Below are 14,751 nucleotides of genomic sequence, written 5' to 3'. Positions count from 1 at the left end.
ATTCAAGGATTATTTATAACTGTCTTTTTCAGCACTTAGTGAAAATATTTTGGAAATCCGTATCCACTTTTATTTCTAGGAAAGTCAGAGAATGTGACTGTAACAGAGCTTTTCTTTTCTAACCAGATATCTTGCAGGACTTCAGCGTTATCGCTTCCTACACGAGTGTTGCTCTCTGGGGTGGGGGGTAACTCTGGTTGTGCCGGGCACCGTGCTAAGCGTTGTGGAGATACAAAGAAAGACAAAAGACAGCCCCGCTCCCAAGGAGCACGTAGTCTGGGGGGGGGGGACAGCATGAAAACAAAGCTGCACAGACAAACTGTGAGATGTACACAGGAAGGCGCTGGGCTTAAGAGGGGTTGGGAAAGGCTTCCTGCACAAGGTGGCATTTGAGCCAGGATTTGGAGGAAGTCTGGGAAGCCAGGAAGGGGAAGAGAGCTCATTTTCACTACATCTCCAGTCAAATTTTGTTTTGTCTTTTTTGCATCTTTCTCTTAAAAATGGAAGTGTGTTCAGAAAAAGAAACTGTTTAATTGAAAGTTCTAGCTAGGCAGTTACTAGTTAACTAAGTTAAGACCAGAATGATGAGAATCGTAGAATTTTAGCGTTGGAAGGGACCTCAGAGATTAGGTTATTTTACAGATGAGGAAATTGAGACTCTGCGCAGCTCTGTGACACTCCCAAGGTCCTGTAGCTAGTTAGTGGCAGAACCAGGTTCTGGACTCAGAGGATTCCAGATTTAGAGCTAGAAGAGATGTTACAAATCATTGGTTCCAAACAGGAAGCTGAAGCTCAGAGGGGTGTCTTGGTCAGGGTCATACCAGTTAGTGCCACAGGCAGGATTCAAACCCAGATTTTCCTGACTTGAGGCTTGTCTTCCAGCTTCCAGCCCAGTGTCTTGTATCTGTCTCTTGCATACTGAGATTTTGCTACAGCTGTTCTAATAAACATTCCATTTCCTTGTTCCCTAAGGCCAAATGTACACTCACTTCCCTTTGGCATGGTGTGGCTGGCATGGTGGAGTGACCTGGGTTTGAATCCTTCCTCTGATACATACTAGCTCTGTGACCTTGGTAAGGTCATTTAACTTTTCAGCCTCAGTTTCCTCTTTGTCACAAAGGATATTGTGCCCAAGTACCTGTCCAACAGGGGTTTTTGTGAGGATCAAATGAGAACTTATGTAAACCTTAAAGCACTTCACACATCATCTATTATCATCAACATCACCATCATCATTCCTATGGGGTCATGTTCTGTCTGCCTCTATCAGGGAAAGGGACTGAACTTTGGGAAAGTTTAGGAACCTGCACAAACCATCATTTCTCCTTTTTGCCTCCCTGTGAACCGGATATCCAGTTTTGAAACCTAGCAGGATCTCCTGGCCAGAGCAAGGAAGAGAGCCATGTGTACCAAACCTTCTGGACTCTGGGAAAAGAGAGAACCCTGCAGACCATAGTACATGTGAAGAGCAAGTGAGACTAGGGCAGACCTCCTCCACGAAGGAAGAGCAGGAACAGTGGGATGTGGGAGATATGAGGGTTACAGGGGTGCACTGGGGCTACGAGGAAACAAAGACTTTTCTTGCAATCCTTGGTGAGTCTCCATTTTCGGAAAAACTCCGGACCTGTCATCAGAACCGTCCCGTCTACCGGGCCATCTCTGAGCGATTGCGAGAGCGGGGTTTCCTGCGAACCCTGGAGCAATGCCGTTACAGGATCAAAAACCTTTTAAGAAATTATAGGAAAGCCAAGAGCAGCCACCCCCCTGGCACTTGCCCTTTCTATGAGGAGTTGGACACTCTGGTGAAGGCCCGGGCTGCTGTCAGAACCACAGAAGTCTCAGAGAAGGCTGTGGGTCTTCCCAGGCTGGGAGGGGATAGTGATGCCGAGACGGAAGAGCAGGAAGAAGGCAGCTGGGAACAAGAGGCAGCTACAGAGGCCATGACAGCTGAAGATTGTAATGGGGATGAGATGGTCATTGAAGAACCAATCCAGGGACCCAGGATGTCTAGTGGCTCAACCTTTTTCCAAAGTCGTATTGGTAAGATTCTGTTAGGATCCTCGCACCTACCCCTCCCCTCAGCTGCTTCATCCCCTGCCTTCTCTCCCCCTAGTGGTTCCCCCCAAATTAACCCATGTACACATAAAAAACAAAGGGTGTGGGGTGGGGTAGCAGGGGGAATAATGAGCGCCTGAAATCGGAAGTGTTACAGTTGAAGACCTTTAGAGCCGGAAAGGGCCCTAAAGATTATCTTTCAGACTGTAAAGTTTGTGAGGGTAAAGGCCACATTTTATCTAAGTGTTGTTTATTTCCCAACACTTGGTACAGTTTGCTACACACATTAATGCTTGATAAATGTTTTTTGAATTGGATTTAGATGTGCCAGTTCATTTTAGAGTTTTGGGAACTGAGGCTTTGAGAAGTTGTCACTGGTCCAACATTGCCTAACTCTAGTTAATATCCTCCAGAAGTTTAGAATAAAAAAAATCAATGTGGATTAAAGCAACAGTAAACACATACAGTGTAGACTAGCATTCCTCAATCTGATGACCCTGGTGTGGCACGAATAAAAGTATTGAAGAGTCCTTTTGGATTGTTAAACTAGATTCTTCCAACATAGACAGCGTGCTGGGGCAGGGGGATCAGGTACCATCCAATTCAGTGAACATTAAAGCCATATGTGTGTATGCACACACAATAATACATATACATGTATATAGACATGCATAAATACATGTATCTATGGCACTGTATCTTGCTCATATACATGTATGTGTATGTATTTGTCAGGTACTATGTGAGGGATGTAAGTACAAAGAATGAAGCAATCCCTACTTAGAGTTTATATTCTGCTAGGTAAATAAAGCATAAGCACAGATACGTAAATATAGGAGAGAGACAAAAAGATCTGGGCCCAGATTTTTGTAACTAGCCACATCCTTGACATGTTTCTTTGGGGGCCCAAATTTTGACTTTAGGGCTTAGATGGGCTCTTTTATTTAGGGGGCGTGGGTCTGAGGACTCAGAGGGCATGACTCAGCCTGATTGTCAGTGACACTCCTTTAATGGGAGAATCATTGGATGTGGATTCTGGTCTTGGCTGTTGGCTATTGGATAGTTATTTTATCTTCCTGGGCTTCAGTTTCCTGAACATCTTTAAAATCAGGGATTTGAAATAAAAAGTCTTGGAATCTTAGAACTGGAAGAGACCTTGAAGAGGGGGAGTACCCTGTCTGAAGCACAAATTCCCCTCTACAGTCTTCTTGACAAGTAATTGTCTTACCCCCAGTGGAAGGCCTTCTATAGAGGGGAATGCATTTATTAGCTAATCTGTCAGGTCCCATCCAGATTTAAGTGCTGATTCTTTTTTCCTTACCTTCAAAATTCCTCATATGCCTTTATCCCTAGGTCACTAGGTGTCAACCAGAATGATCCTTTCTAGGTTTGAGAGCTCTAAAACCTTCTCTTCTGGTAGCAGGTGTGCACTGGAGCTATGAAGAAACCAAGACTTTCCTTGCCATTCTTGGTGAATCTCCATTCTCCAAAAAACTTCAGACCTGTCACCAGAATAGCCAAGTGTATCGTGCCATTGCTGAGCGGCTGCGTCAACGGGGTTTCCTCCGGACATTAGAACAGTGTCGCTACAGGTTCAAAAATCTCCTACGAAGTTATCGGAAAGCTAAAAGCAGCCAGCCCCCAGGGGTTTGCCCCTTTTATGAAGAGTTGGACACTCTCATGCGTGCACGAGCAGTTCTGAGAAGTGCCCGCCTCCCAGAAAGGCCAGCAAGGAGGGAAGCTGAAGAGCAGGACCAACAGGCCTGGAGACAGGAAGGGGAGGAGGAGGAGGAGGAGGAAGAGGAGGATGAAGAAGAAGCAGCCAGAGAGGATGGGTGCAATGATGTGCCAGTCCAGCATTTTGAGACCCTTGACACTGCAGCTCCATTTAAAAGCTGCATTGGTAAGCTTCTCCCTGTACATTGGGCAGCCATGGGCGTGGTCTAATGGAAATAGCATTGGACTGAGAATCTAATGGTTAGGAGCCTTATTCCAGCTCTGCTAATCACTGTGACTTTGAGCTTTTGTCACTGCCTCCATCTTCCCAAATGTTAAATGGGCCTAATTTCTGCCTTAGAAGAAGCTCTTTATTGTAACTATTGAGACAGCATGCTGTAGAAGGTAACAGGAGGATCTGTGGTCAGATCCTGCCTCAGACACTTCCTAGTCATGGAATCCAGACCAAGGCACTTCACATTTCCGTGCATCAGTTTTCTTACCTGTAAAATGAGGGGGTTGGACTCGATGGCCTCTTTTGTCCCTTCTCTCTCTAAATCCATGATCCTGTAATCTCTAGGCCCTTAGACTCTTCCTGCTTTCTTAGTTCATTATTTCTGTTCTGACTTAACGTCCCTCCTTCATGTGTAGTCCTGACCATTGAAATAGCTTAACCATGTAACCAGCCATCTCACCCTTCAGTTGTATGTTCCATTTTCCTTCCTCTGTTCCTGCCCTGATGGCTCTCAGTGTGCCCTCACCTTCACCATCTGCCTTCTTTCCTTCTCTCAAGCTGCTGAGCATTCTTAAAGGAAGTCATGAAGCTGTGCAAGAGATGATTATAAATTCTTGTCATCTAATTTCTGCTGGCTCACCGTGTGGCACACCTTTCCTTCGTTTCTGATGAACTTTCTACTGTACTCCATAGGACAGCTGTTCAAAGTCTTTGTTTAAGCCCCCAACTCTACCCTACCTCTTTCCCTCTCAGCCGTTGCTGTTGCCTTCTGTTTACTGAGATTTAAGGCTGCTATAGGCTATCTTACCTGCCCTCCTCACCATCTTGGAAACTCTGTAGTTACTCATCTTTTACTCTTTCCCTTCCCTTATCTAATGCTAAATCCCACTCACACTCAATTCTACCTTTTCTCATCTTTCCCCCCCATCCATTCAGTATCCCTATATTCTGGCTCTTTCTTCTGTGCCTAAAATGAACCTCAGATCTCCTACCTTAAAAAATCTTTCCCTTCATCCAGAAACTCCCTAAAGTATCTTTTTTTCACTGTTAAACATGAAGAATAGTTTTTACTCTTAACATTTGTATTTCCTTAACTTCCTTTTAGAATTCCACAGTCTGGCTTCCATCTCTAATGAAATTGCTCTTTTCAAGGGCACCTGTAACCTTTTAATTACACCAATTGACAGCATTTGACCTTACTGACCCCTTGATGTTCTTTCCTTCCTCACTTTTTATAATGCTCATTTCTCCTAGCATTTCTGCCTCCAGGGCTGCATCTTCTTTGTCTCTTCTGGCTCATCTTTCTTGTTCCTTCACTCTCTCCACAACCTCTTTTGGGGCTCTTACTCACTCTTATGACTTTAATGGGGAAGTTATCTCTGCAGATGAATCCCAAGTCCATATATCCAGTTCTGATAGCTTTCCTAAGCTCCATCCCCACATTTTAAGCTGCCTGTTAAGTTATCATGACAGCGCCTCAAAACATGTCTGAAATGAATCATACCTCTTCCTAACCAGATCTGCCTCTTCTTCCACATTTCCAATTATTCTTTGTGGTCATTTAGCGTCTTCTTTGAATCATCCATCCTCCTCACCTCCCAATCCAGTCAGTGGCCAAGTCCTCCCTTCATGATCTCTCTCAAATCTATCTTCTCTCAGTGTTTACATTGCCACCATCTTATTACTTCCCCGTGGACTATTGTGGTGGTCTTCTTGTGAATCTCCCTACATCCAGTTTCTGCCTCTTCCAAGTCATCTTTCAAATGGCTATTGGAATTGTCTTCTACTCTGAGTCAGAGCATGTCATTCACCTGCTCAGAAAAGCTTCCATGGCTTCTCATTGTGATGGGATAAATAGTGAGGACCTGGCATCTGAAACCTTAGATAGTCTCCCTGGCTTACCTTTCCAGCTTTGTTGTAAATGAATTCTCTTTACCCATCCTACATGTAAGCCAAACGAGACTGCTAATTGTTCCTGGATTTCATCTTCTCTTCATCTTTTCCCTCAACGTCATGCAGGCCATCCCCTGTGCCTGATACCCTTCTTCTTTACTTCCTCCTACTAAAATCCTAGCTGAGGTGCTCCCTTCTCCATGACATCTTACTTTATCCTCCTAGCTGAAATTAGTCCATTCTCTCCTCAGATTTCCAATTACTTTAGGCCTTCCTTTTGCCTTGATCCCATATTTGTATCATACTTATTTTTGTACTTATTTTATCATCACTTGTGACATACTTTTTTTTGTACACATTTATCCCCCCTGATAAATTGTAAACTCTCGAGATGTCATGGAAAGAGAGCCAGGTGACTGACTTTGGAATGCTTGGGTTCAAGTCTTGTCTATAACATCTGTTGGCCGTAGCGGAGGCAGTCAGTGCCCAGGGCAGCTCTCTAATATTGTTAAGTTGCAAATCAAATAACAACCTGCATTGTTAGAAGGAGTTTCCTCATTGGAAGTTCCTACACCAGTGAAATCACAGGCCCAGGCTTAAAATCATGTAAGCTCCGTGAGGGCAAAGGTGGTTATTTGTCTGTCTTTCCATTCCCAGGACCTAGCAGAGCAAGCACATAACACATATTTGCTTAGTGGGAATGGACTGAAGTGGCCAGTCACTCACAGTCTCCTCTTGCATCCTTATAAATGAATCAGTGCCCATCTTTTGGGGTTAGAGGGTTTTCTTTCACCTAGTCATCCATCAGTAAGTCAGAGAGCAGGAGCCTTCAGAGTTCTGAGGAGCATGGTTTTTATTAACCTAAGCCAGCAAATATGATCATAGGGTCAGGAGGGCATTTAAGAGATTTGTTCCAAAAGAAATTGATTAGGTCCTGGAATGGAAATCGTGTTTAAGACCTCTCCAGAGGGCCCCATACTTCCTTCAAGAGTCTCTCTGAGCATTTTCGTTCTGATTTATGTAGGCTGATCATGGCAAAGAGGCTGAGATTTAGCTGAGGAAAGTTCTGTAATTAGGTCTCATTATGATAGTCCCTATTAGTCTCCTAAGCAAAATTACTTTCTCATTCTCTGTCCTAGTGTGATTTTTCCAAGTTCAGACAAGGAGCAGTCAGACTGATTTCAAAATATGAATATTGAATTTCTACTCAGTAGAACACTTTTTCAAAAACTTTACAAAAAGACATAGAAGACAAAACCCTTGCCCCTGAGGTGCTTTAAAAAAATTGGGACTTTTGAAAATGAGCTGTTGCATGTCTATCTTAAATTTTTTTTATTGATATCTTGTTTTTATATCACCTACACTTTCCCATATATCCTTACCCTTTCCTGCTCCCATAGAGTCATCCCTTATAAAAAAGAATAAGAAAGAGGGGAAAAATAGTTCAAATCTAAGACACACAACCCAAGCCTGGCATTCTATAGGCACTGTTGTATACTCATAGTCCCCAGCGAGTGGGGATACACAGGGTATTCCTTTTCAAAGAAGGGAGGGAGGTTGCAATCAAACTAACACCTTTAGTTTAATTTTAATTTTCTTCCTTCTTCTCCATGTATTTCCCCCAGCTCCCTGTTTCTTTTTTCACTATCACAGTATATTTCTGTTCCTCCTTTTCAGGCATGGACATGAAATGGGAGAACAAAGAGCAGAATTCGAAGCAGGAAGTTTCTGAGGAGCTGCATGAGACGTTATCAAAACATTTTGAAGATGGTCACCAGCCTGTTTGGGGGAAAGACAGTGAGGATGAATATGAATCATCAAGACAGTGTGAAAGTCCCTCAGAGGAACAGTGGGAAAAATGTGCTTCTGAAGAGGATTTAGAAAAATTAATAGATCATCAGGGACTGTACCTAGCAGAAAAACCCTACAAATGTAATACATGTGTGAAAAGTTTCAGTCGGAGCTCTCATTTCATTGCACATCAGCGGATCCACACAGGTGAAAAACCTTACAAATGCCTTGAATGTGGGAAAAGCTTCAGTGACCGTTCTAACCTCAATACTCATCAGAGAATCCATACTGGAGAGAAACCATACAAATGTCTTGAATGTGGAAAAAGCTTTAGTGATCATTCAAACCTAGTCACCCATCAGAGAATCCACACAGGAGAAAAACCCTACAAATGTAATGAGTGTTGGAAAAGCTTCAACCAGAGTTCAAATCTTATTAAACATCAGAGAATCCACATGGGAGGAAATACTGACAGATATAATGAGCATGGGGAAAGCTTTGCTAACGATTCATCTTTGAGGGCACATTTGAACATGGGGGAGATTTCTGAGAAGCTTGAAGGAGAAAACAATTTTAGTATGAGCTTAACCTGTCCTGGGCCCCAAAGAGCTGATTCTGGAGAAAAACCCTTTGAATGTAACGAATGTGGAAGGAGTTTCAGTAAGAGCTCAGCCCTTACTAGTCACCAAAGAATCCATACAGGGGAGAAACCTTATGAATGTGCAGAATGTGGGAAAAGCTTCAGTAAGAGCTCAACCCTTACTAACCATCAAAGAGTTCACACAGGTGAAAAACCATATAAATGTGTTGATTGTGGGAAATGCTTCAGTGAACGTTCAAAGCTCATCACTCATCAGAGAGTTCACACAGGAGAGAAACCATATAAATGTCTGGAATGTGGTAAAAACTTTCGAGACCGTTCCAACCTTATTACTCACCACAGAATTCACACAGGAGAGAAACCATATAGGTGTGGTGAATGTGGGAAATGTTTCAACCAGAGCTCAAGCCTTATTATACACCAGAGAATCCATACTGGAGAGAAACCCTACAAATGTACTGAGTGTGGAAAAGACTTCAACAATAGTTCACATTTTAGTGCCCACCGGAGAACACACACTGGACATAAAGTTATGTAGGAGAGAAAAACCAAGTGTTTATTTTAATTTTCAGGCATCATATGATATACTTGCTAAAAAAGTACTTTTTTAAGCTTTAGGCTCAGTTCATCCCAGGGAAACAATACTGGTGTAAAGCCAAGCAGCTTGGATGTGAATTTTAAAACTCTTAACAAGTTGAACATTAAAACACATTTCACAAAAACAATTTTGCTTTTGTGTTGGCAACCCTTACCCCTGTATTCCTCCAAACACATATTCCTTAGGCCAGCCTTACCTTGGCTAATGAAAAATGTTGGAGCTAAGCAAGTAACTTTACAAGTCCAGACATGAATTACTAGTTTAATACAGACAAGCCATTATCATGGGAACTTTCTCACTCGTTTCAGGAATCGTGTGGAATTGAAGCAATAAAAAAGTATCACCACATTATCACATATTTCTGATTTTTAGCAAACCTAAAGCACTTAATAGAAAACATTTCAACCTCACATTACAACCTTATAAGGCAAACAGAATATTTTCCCTTCTGTTTATAAATGGGATTAAAACAAAAGTCCTGAATGTAGCTCAGATGTTAGCACAACAATAGAATCCATAGCTTGCTGAAAACAGAGCTTTTAGTCTGGTGGAAACTGGAACTCATTTCTGTGCTTGGTGCCATGCTAGCAAAGCCCTGGCGGAGTCATTATGGGAAGGCCCAGGGGTTTTTTGTTTGTTGCTTTTTTAAACTAGTGATGGTAGTGGTCCATGAATTGAGTATGGTAGGGGGGCAATGCTGATGGTGATATTACCTCATATTTTCCATGCCAACTTGTTTCGGAATTCTGCCCAGGAACAAAAATAATGCCTAATTATTTAAATAAAGCAGAATTTAGTCCTTGTGATTGTCTTAAAATAATTAAGACAGATGAGTAATTGGTAGAGGATCACATTGATATGTTGTGTGCAGATGGATTTCTCCATTCTCATTCTGCCTTACTGAGAGAACTGTTTCTTGAGTACTAATTGAAATCTGGTGGAATATTTGTGGTCTGAGCCATGCTGGAAATGAAGAAACTTATTTATGTGATGGAAAACCTGGAGTCCGTACCATCATCCAAAGTTTAGGGTGACTCAATTGTCTTCCAAAATAATTGCTGATGGAACCAATAGGGCAGAGGAAGCAGAGGAATCAGACTAGTTTGAAATCCCCAGTGTACATTAAAAGAATCGTGGATCTCAGTCATTTCTTTTTCTTGGTTCCTGAGCAATGCCATTTTGAGACAATTTCTAATTCTTCTTGGTTCTCAAGGAAGCTTGGGATGTTTGGGGACCTTCATACTGTCCCTGTTTTTTTAGCAAACCTAAAGCACTTAATAGAAAAACATTTCAACCTTATAAGGCAAACAGAATTCTTTCCCTTCTGTTTATAAATGGTATTAAAATAAAAGTCCTGAATGTAGTTCAGATGTTAGCACAACAACAGAATATAGTCTAGGTACTGTCCCTGGAACATGGACACTGAGATGTCATTGCAGACTTCTAGTGTCAATGACTCACTTTGTCTTAGCCTTCAGTAGATGCTGGAGAACTCTGGCAAGTTAAGATGTGTTTACAGACACCACTGTGCCCTCACCCATTTAGCTCTTCATACAGGACAGTGGAGAGATCTTGAGATCTGATGCTGGGAACTCAACTCCTAAAAGTCTAGAGATTCATTGCCAGTTTTTGGAAAATAATTGACATGTCTTTAAAATATTTCTTAAACTCACAGCTTTTTAAAAAATGTTTTAATATTTTCCATCAATAAAAAAATAATTATTTTCACATTGAATGTAGTTAGTAATCCCACATATCTTTGGGAGTTTGTAAAAAATAAATTTCAGTGGCTATTTGCTTTGCTAATTTAGAAAAATGAAAATGTTTCAATTTTGCTTAACAGATTAAGGTGGTAATCCTCTACCCCTTGGCTACATATATTAACTAGGAAACAACAGGAAAAACCCCTCCTCATTTCTGAGAGAGTTAGAAGTTTCTTACTCTTAAAAGAATCATTTAGTTCTGGTCAAAAGGATAAAATATACATATACACCCACATCATCTCCCCTTGTCACAAGCTTTTTCAGTGTTCCTGTAAGTAGCTGATGTGGAACCTGATGGAGGCACCACTCAGCATGGGAAGAAGGGTGAGTGGAGACTGCTAGCCAGGAAGCTTCCAGCAACTCCCCCAACTCCTTTCCTTCTCCTTATGCCTCTGCTTCAACATCTTCCTGACTGAGAGACCATCCTGGAATAATTTTATTCCTGGTACCTATAGGAAATGGCGCATGAGGTCAAGGTTTAAGATTGTTCCAACAGAATAGTTGTTAATGAAGCATTCCTCAGAGCCTCAGTCCTTTGCAGACACTGACTTGAGTGGCTTCTCCTTTTAAGAGCATGGTCGGACTCCTCTGTCCCCCCCTGCCTTTATGCACCTGACTCACATAGAGCAGGGGAAACATGGCTTATTCTGGGCCCTGGGCCCTTGCAGAGGAATGACAATCTGGATGAATGGTGGTGATACAGGAAATGAGTAGATAGTTAAGAAGATGGCTTCTGGGACTGGGATTTGGATTTCTTAGCCATGGGTTAAAATTTAAGAAAGTCAGACTTTATTTGTGGGAGGGAGCCCTAAGTTACTATCATTTCATTAGATGCTTTGATTTTAACTGTCTGCTAGCTGACTACTAAAGGTAAACACAGATAGGGGTTTGTGAGCTAGAGTTTTAGGAGATGTGAATCCACAAAGTATCTTGAAACGGGTTGTCATTCCCTTGGGGACATAACTGTGAGTTGGGGTCTCCAGGTGCTACACAAAATGTGTGGGTAACATAAAATACTGGGTACCTCTTCCTTTGCTTCTTGCAGATAACTAGACAACAGGTCAAATCTGCAGGAAACCAGTGGGCTTTTAAATGTGTGTAGCAATAAAACATTTCTCTCATAAACCTAGTGCCCCCTCCCACAAACAGTATCAGTGAGATGAATGAACACACATGGAGAGGTATATGTTTAGGGATCATATGTGGCCAGGGCACACGTGTCGAAGAGTACTGAACGTGTGATCAGGGAACATTCGTCACGTGTGGAGGAGTGCATGCCTGTGGAACATGTGGCTAGGCCATATACACAGAGGAGCAAAATGGCAGACTGGATATTTTCTCCAATTCCAAAGGTTCCAAGAATGGGGGAAAGTTTTTATTGGCAGTAGGGGTTCTAGAGGTCACAGTGGAGATTGGGGGGGGGAAGGTACAGCAGAAGAGTTTAGAGTCTGTAGACTAAACTGGATAGGAGTGTGGGTTAGATGTTAGATGTTAGCCTAGGCAGGCTGTGGTTTAAATCACTTCCATTTCTGTCTTTGCATCACTTTTGTATCCCCAGTACTTTTGTTGAACTGAATGGAATCACACAGGCTGGAGAAGCAGGAAATTGGGATTTACTAGACATGGTAGGAGAGAGGATGTAGGTAGGGAGAAACTTGTTGAGGCTAATTCCAAGCAGAATGTTGATATCATCAGCCTTTGCTGATCATTAAAACAGGAGTGGAATCTTGTGGAGGCTGGAAGGGTCTTGATTATGGAAGAAAGGGAGAAAAACTTCTACCTTGGAAGTTATTTAGTCCTACCTCCTGATGATGCAGATAAGGAAAATGTGGCTTAAAGGGTTTTGGTGATTTGTCCAAGTTTACACCAGTAAGGGTCAGAGGCAGGACCCAGGTCTTCTGACTCCAGTGTACACAACACATGACATCATGCATGAGTGATGTAAAAGCCTGTCAGAAATTTTAAGACACTGTTGGCAATTTACAAATGTTGCCAGTGGCCTTGGAGAGATGTGAGCTTGATTTGAAAAGAAAATTCCAGATGGCACAAATATTAAAACACTGCAGAAATTTGGGTATTATGTAAGACTGACTTCCTCCCTCCCTCAAACAGAATTAGGTTTAGAGCTGGAAGAGACCAAGCAATGGAGGCTTGCCAACCAAAAAGTGTTTTGATATTAGGACCAGCATTAACAGTATTCTTACAATTTTCTCATAACCATTCAAATGCTTTCTAAATTCTTCCACCTTATAATTGTTATCATCCAGAACCACACAGATCAATAAATTCAATGTTATTAATATAACAAAAAGAACAGGCAGTACATTCACTATAGTCTAAGGCATTCTTTGAGGTTAATATGAGGAAGGGGAAATGAGTTTCACTTTCTACATTTCCCATTTCCAAGGTTTAGATGTTTCTTTATACATTCAGACCAAACCCTGAAATTCCATTTACTAACCTACATTTGTCCTTACAAGCCCAGTGCTGCTATCACCAAAAAATTCCAAGCAAAAAGACCTGGCAGCATGAGGGGAAGGGGGAGAGGGGGAGAGAGAGAGAGAGACAGAGAGACAGAGAGGCACCACCTGCATATATTCTTAACTAGTTTTTCCACATTTTATAAGTACTCTTTTCATACTGAATGAAAAATATTCAGAATTCCCAAATCATCCCTCGTGTTCTTTCCTGACTCCTTCCTGATACTCTGAACCCCAAAGTTTAATGGTTCCATCCCAGTGGAGGTGAAATACTTTTCTGGGATGGAGGCACTGATAGAACTTGAGGTAAGAGGAAAGGAGACTTCCAGACCTGGAGATGTGTAGGGCACAAGGCTCTGTTTTGGGTGAAAGTACAAAAAACAAAACCATGTTTGGGAAGATCAGGATTATTCTCCCCCATTTTATCAACAGTAAAACTGAGGCACATGGGAAGGGTGAACAGCATGCAGCGAGGTAAAGGCACAGCTAGGAAGGGGACCTAGATCTTCCCAATCTTAGACCCCCATCTGGTGAGTCTAGCTCCAGACACAAAAGACCCTCTCCCAAAGTGGAAAGAAACACTGGGTTAGAATCACTGAGTACTGGGAGTAAAAGGACCTTGGACAGCATGTTGTCCAACTCTCACATTTATCGATTTAGTCTCCCAGAGAGGACATGACTGGCCTAAGGTCACATCATTAGTTATGGCAAAGCTGGGATTAGTACCCAGGTCTCCTGACTTCCAACACAGTGCATTTCCCCCTCCATCAGAGCTCAGCACTGCTCCTGAATAAAACCAGGGTGGATCAGCAGTCATCTCTGTTGGAAGGTCTTCCCAAACCCAGTCTACTTACAGAACTCTTCCCACACAGGCTTCCTGATGCAGAGTCAAGTGTGGACCCTCTGGTGTTTGTGGAGGGCAGAGCCCTTGCTGAAGCTCTTCCCACACTCGGGGCACTCATAGGGCTTCTCGCCCGTGTGGGTCCGCCAGTGGGCGCTGAAGTGGGAGCTGTTATTGAAGCCTTTTCCGCACTCACTACACTTGTAGGGCTTCTCCCCTGTGTGTATCCTCTGGTGCACAACCAGGCTGGGGCTGAGCCTGAAGTTCTTGCCACACACTTCACACTGATAGGGCTTCTCTCCTGTGTGGATTCTCTGGTGTGCGGTGAGGCCTGCTCCATCACTGAAGCTCTTGCCACATTCTAGACACTTATAGGGCTTCTCTCCTGTGTGGATTCTCAGGTGGGTGTTGAGGTGTGACCGCCAATTGAAGCTTTTTCCACATTCAAGACACTTATAGGGTTTTTCTCCTGTGTGTATTCTCTGGTGTGTAGCCAGCTGTGACCGCCAGCTGAAACTCTTCTCACATTCAAGGCATTTGTATGGCTTTCCTTCTGCAGAGGCCCCTTTTTGAGCTGTAGGATTTTGTAAATCCTCTTTGGAAGTCAGTTTTCCTTCTCCTAGTTCTCTCTCCCATGGTCTCTCTGGTTTGTACTTACTACCACAGTTTTTCCCCCACTTAAGAAGCTGAGTTACATCTCCTGATTCACAGGGTTGCCTTTTCTCAGAAACACCCTGTTTCTGAGTCTCTTCCTTGTTCTCACTCTGGATCCTCAACT

The 14,751-nt window shown here is 42.7% G+C and overlaps 2 protein-coding genes across 8 annotated transcripts in view; one reads left to right on the top strand and one right to left on the bottom strand.

The window, feature by feature from the left end:
* Positions 1–9,016, top strand: part of LOC138154229 (zinc finger and SCAN domain-containing protein 20-like) — a 27,928-nt gene extending 18,912 nt beyond the window's left edge. For 3 of the 4 annotated variants that reach the window (XM_069078807.1, XM_069078804.1, XM_069078805.1), the window contains 3 exons: positions 1,357–2,040; positions 3,476–3,958; positions 7,577–9,016. In XM_069078807.1, the coding sequence (XP_068934908.1) occupies positions 1,357–2,040; positions 3,476–3,958; positions 7,577–8,829 (2,420 nt within the window). In that variant the 3' untranslated portion in view covers positions 8,830–9,016. The remainder of the gene's footprint in view (positions 1–1,356; positions 2,041–3,475; positions 3,959–7,576) is intronic. The other variant, XM_069078806.1, reaches the window with a different exon arrangement.
* The window catches only part of LOC138154228 (zinc finger and SCAN domain-containing protein 29-like), a 29,595-nt gene continuing 23,665 nt past the window's right edge, over positions 8,822–14,751 (bottom strand). For all 4 annotated transcript variants that reach the window (XM_069078799.1, XM_069078800.1, XM_069078802.1 and 1 more), the window contains exon 9: positions 8,822–14,751. In XM_069078799.1, the coding sequence (XP_068934900.1) occupies positions 14,021–14,751 (731 nt within the window). In that variant the 3' untranslated portion in view covers positions 8,822–14,020.

This window comes from Petaurus breviceps, unplaced genomic scaffold, assembly GCF_028583685.1.
Source record: "Petaurus breviceps papuanus isolate PSGF00001 unplaced genomic scaffold, PetGlider_PUasm1.0 91041, whole genome shotgun sequence".
NCBI lineage: Eukaryota > Metazoa > Chordata > Mammalia > Diprotodontia > Petauridae > Petaurus > Petaurus breviceps.
This window is presented reverse-complemented; position numbering and strand designations above follow the sequence as displayed.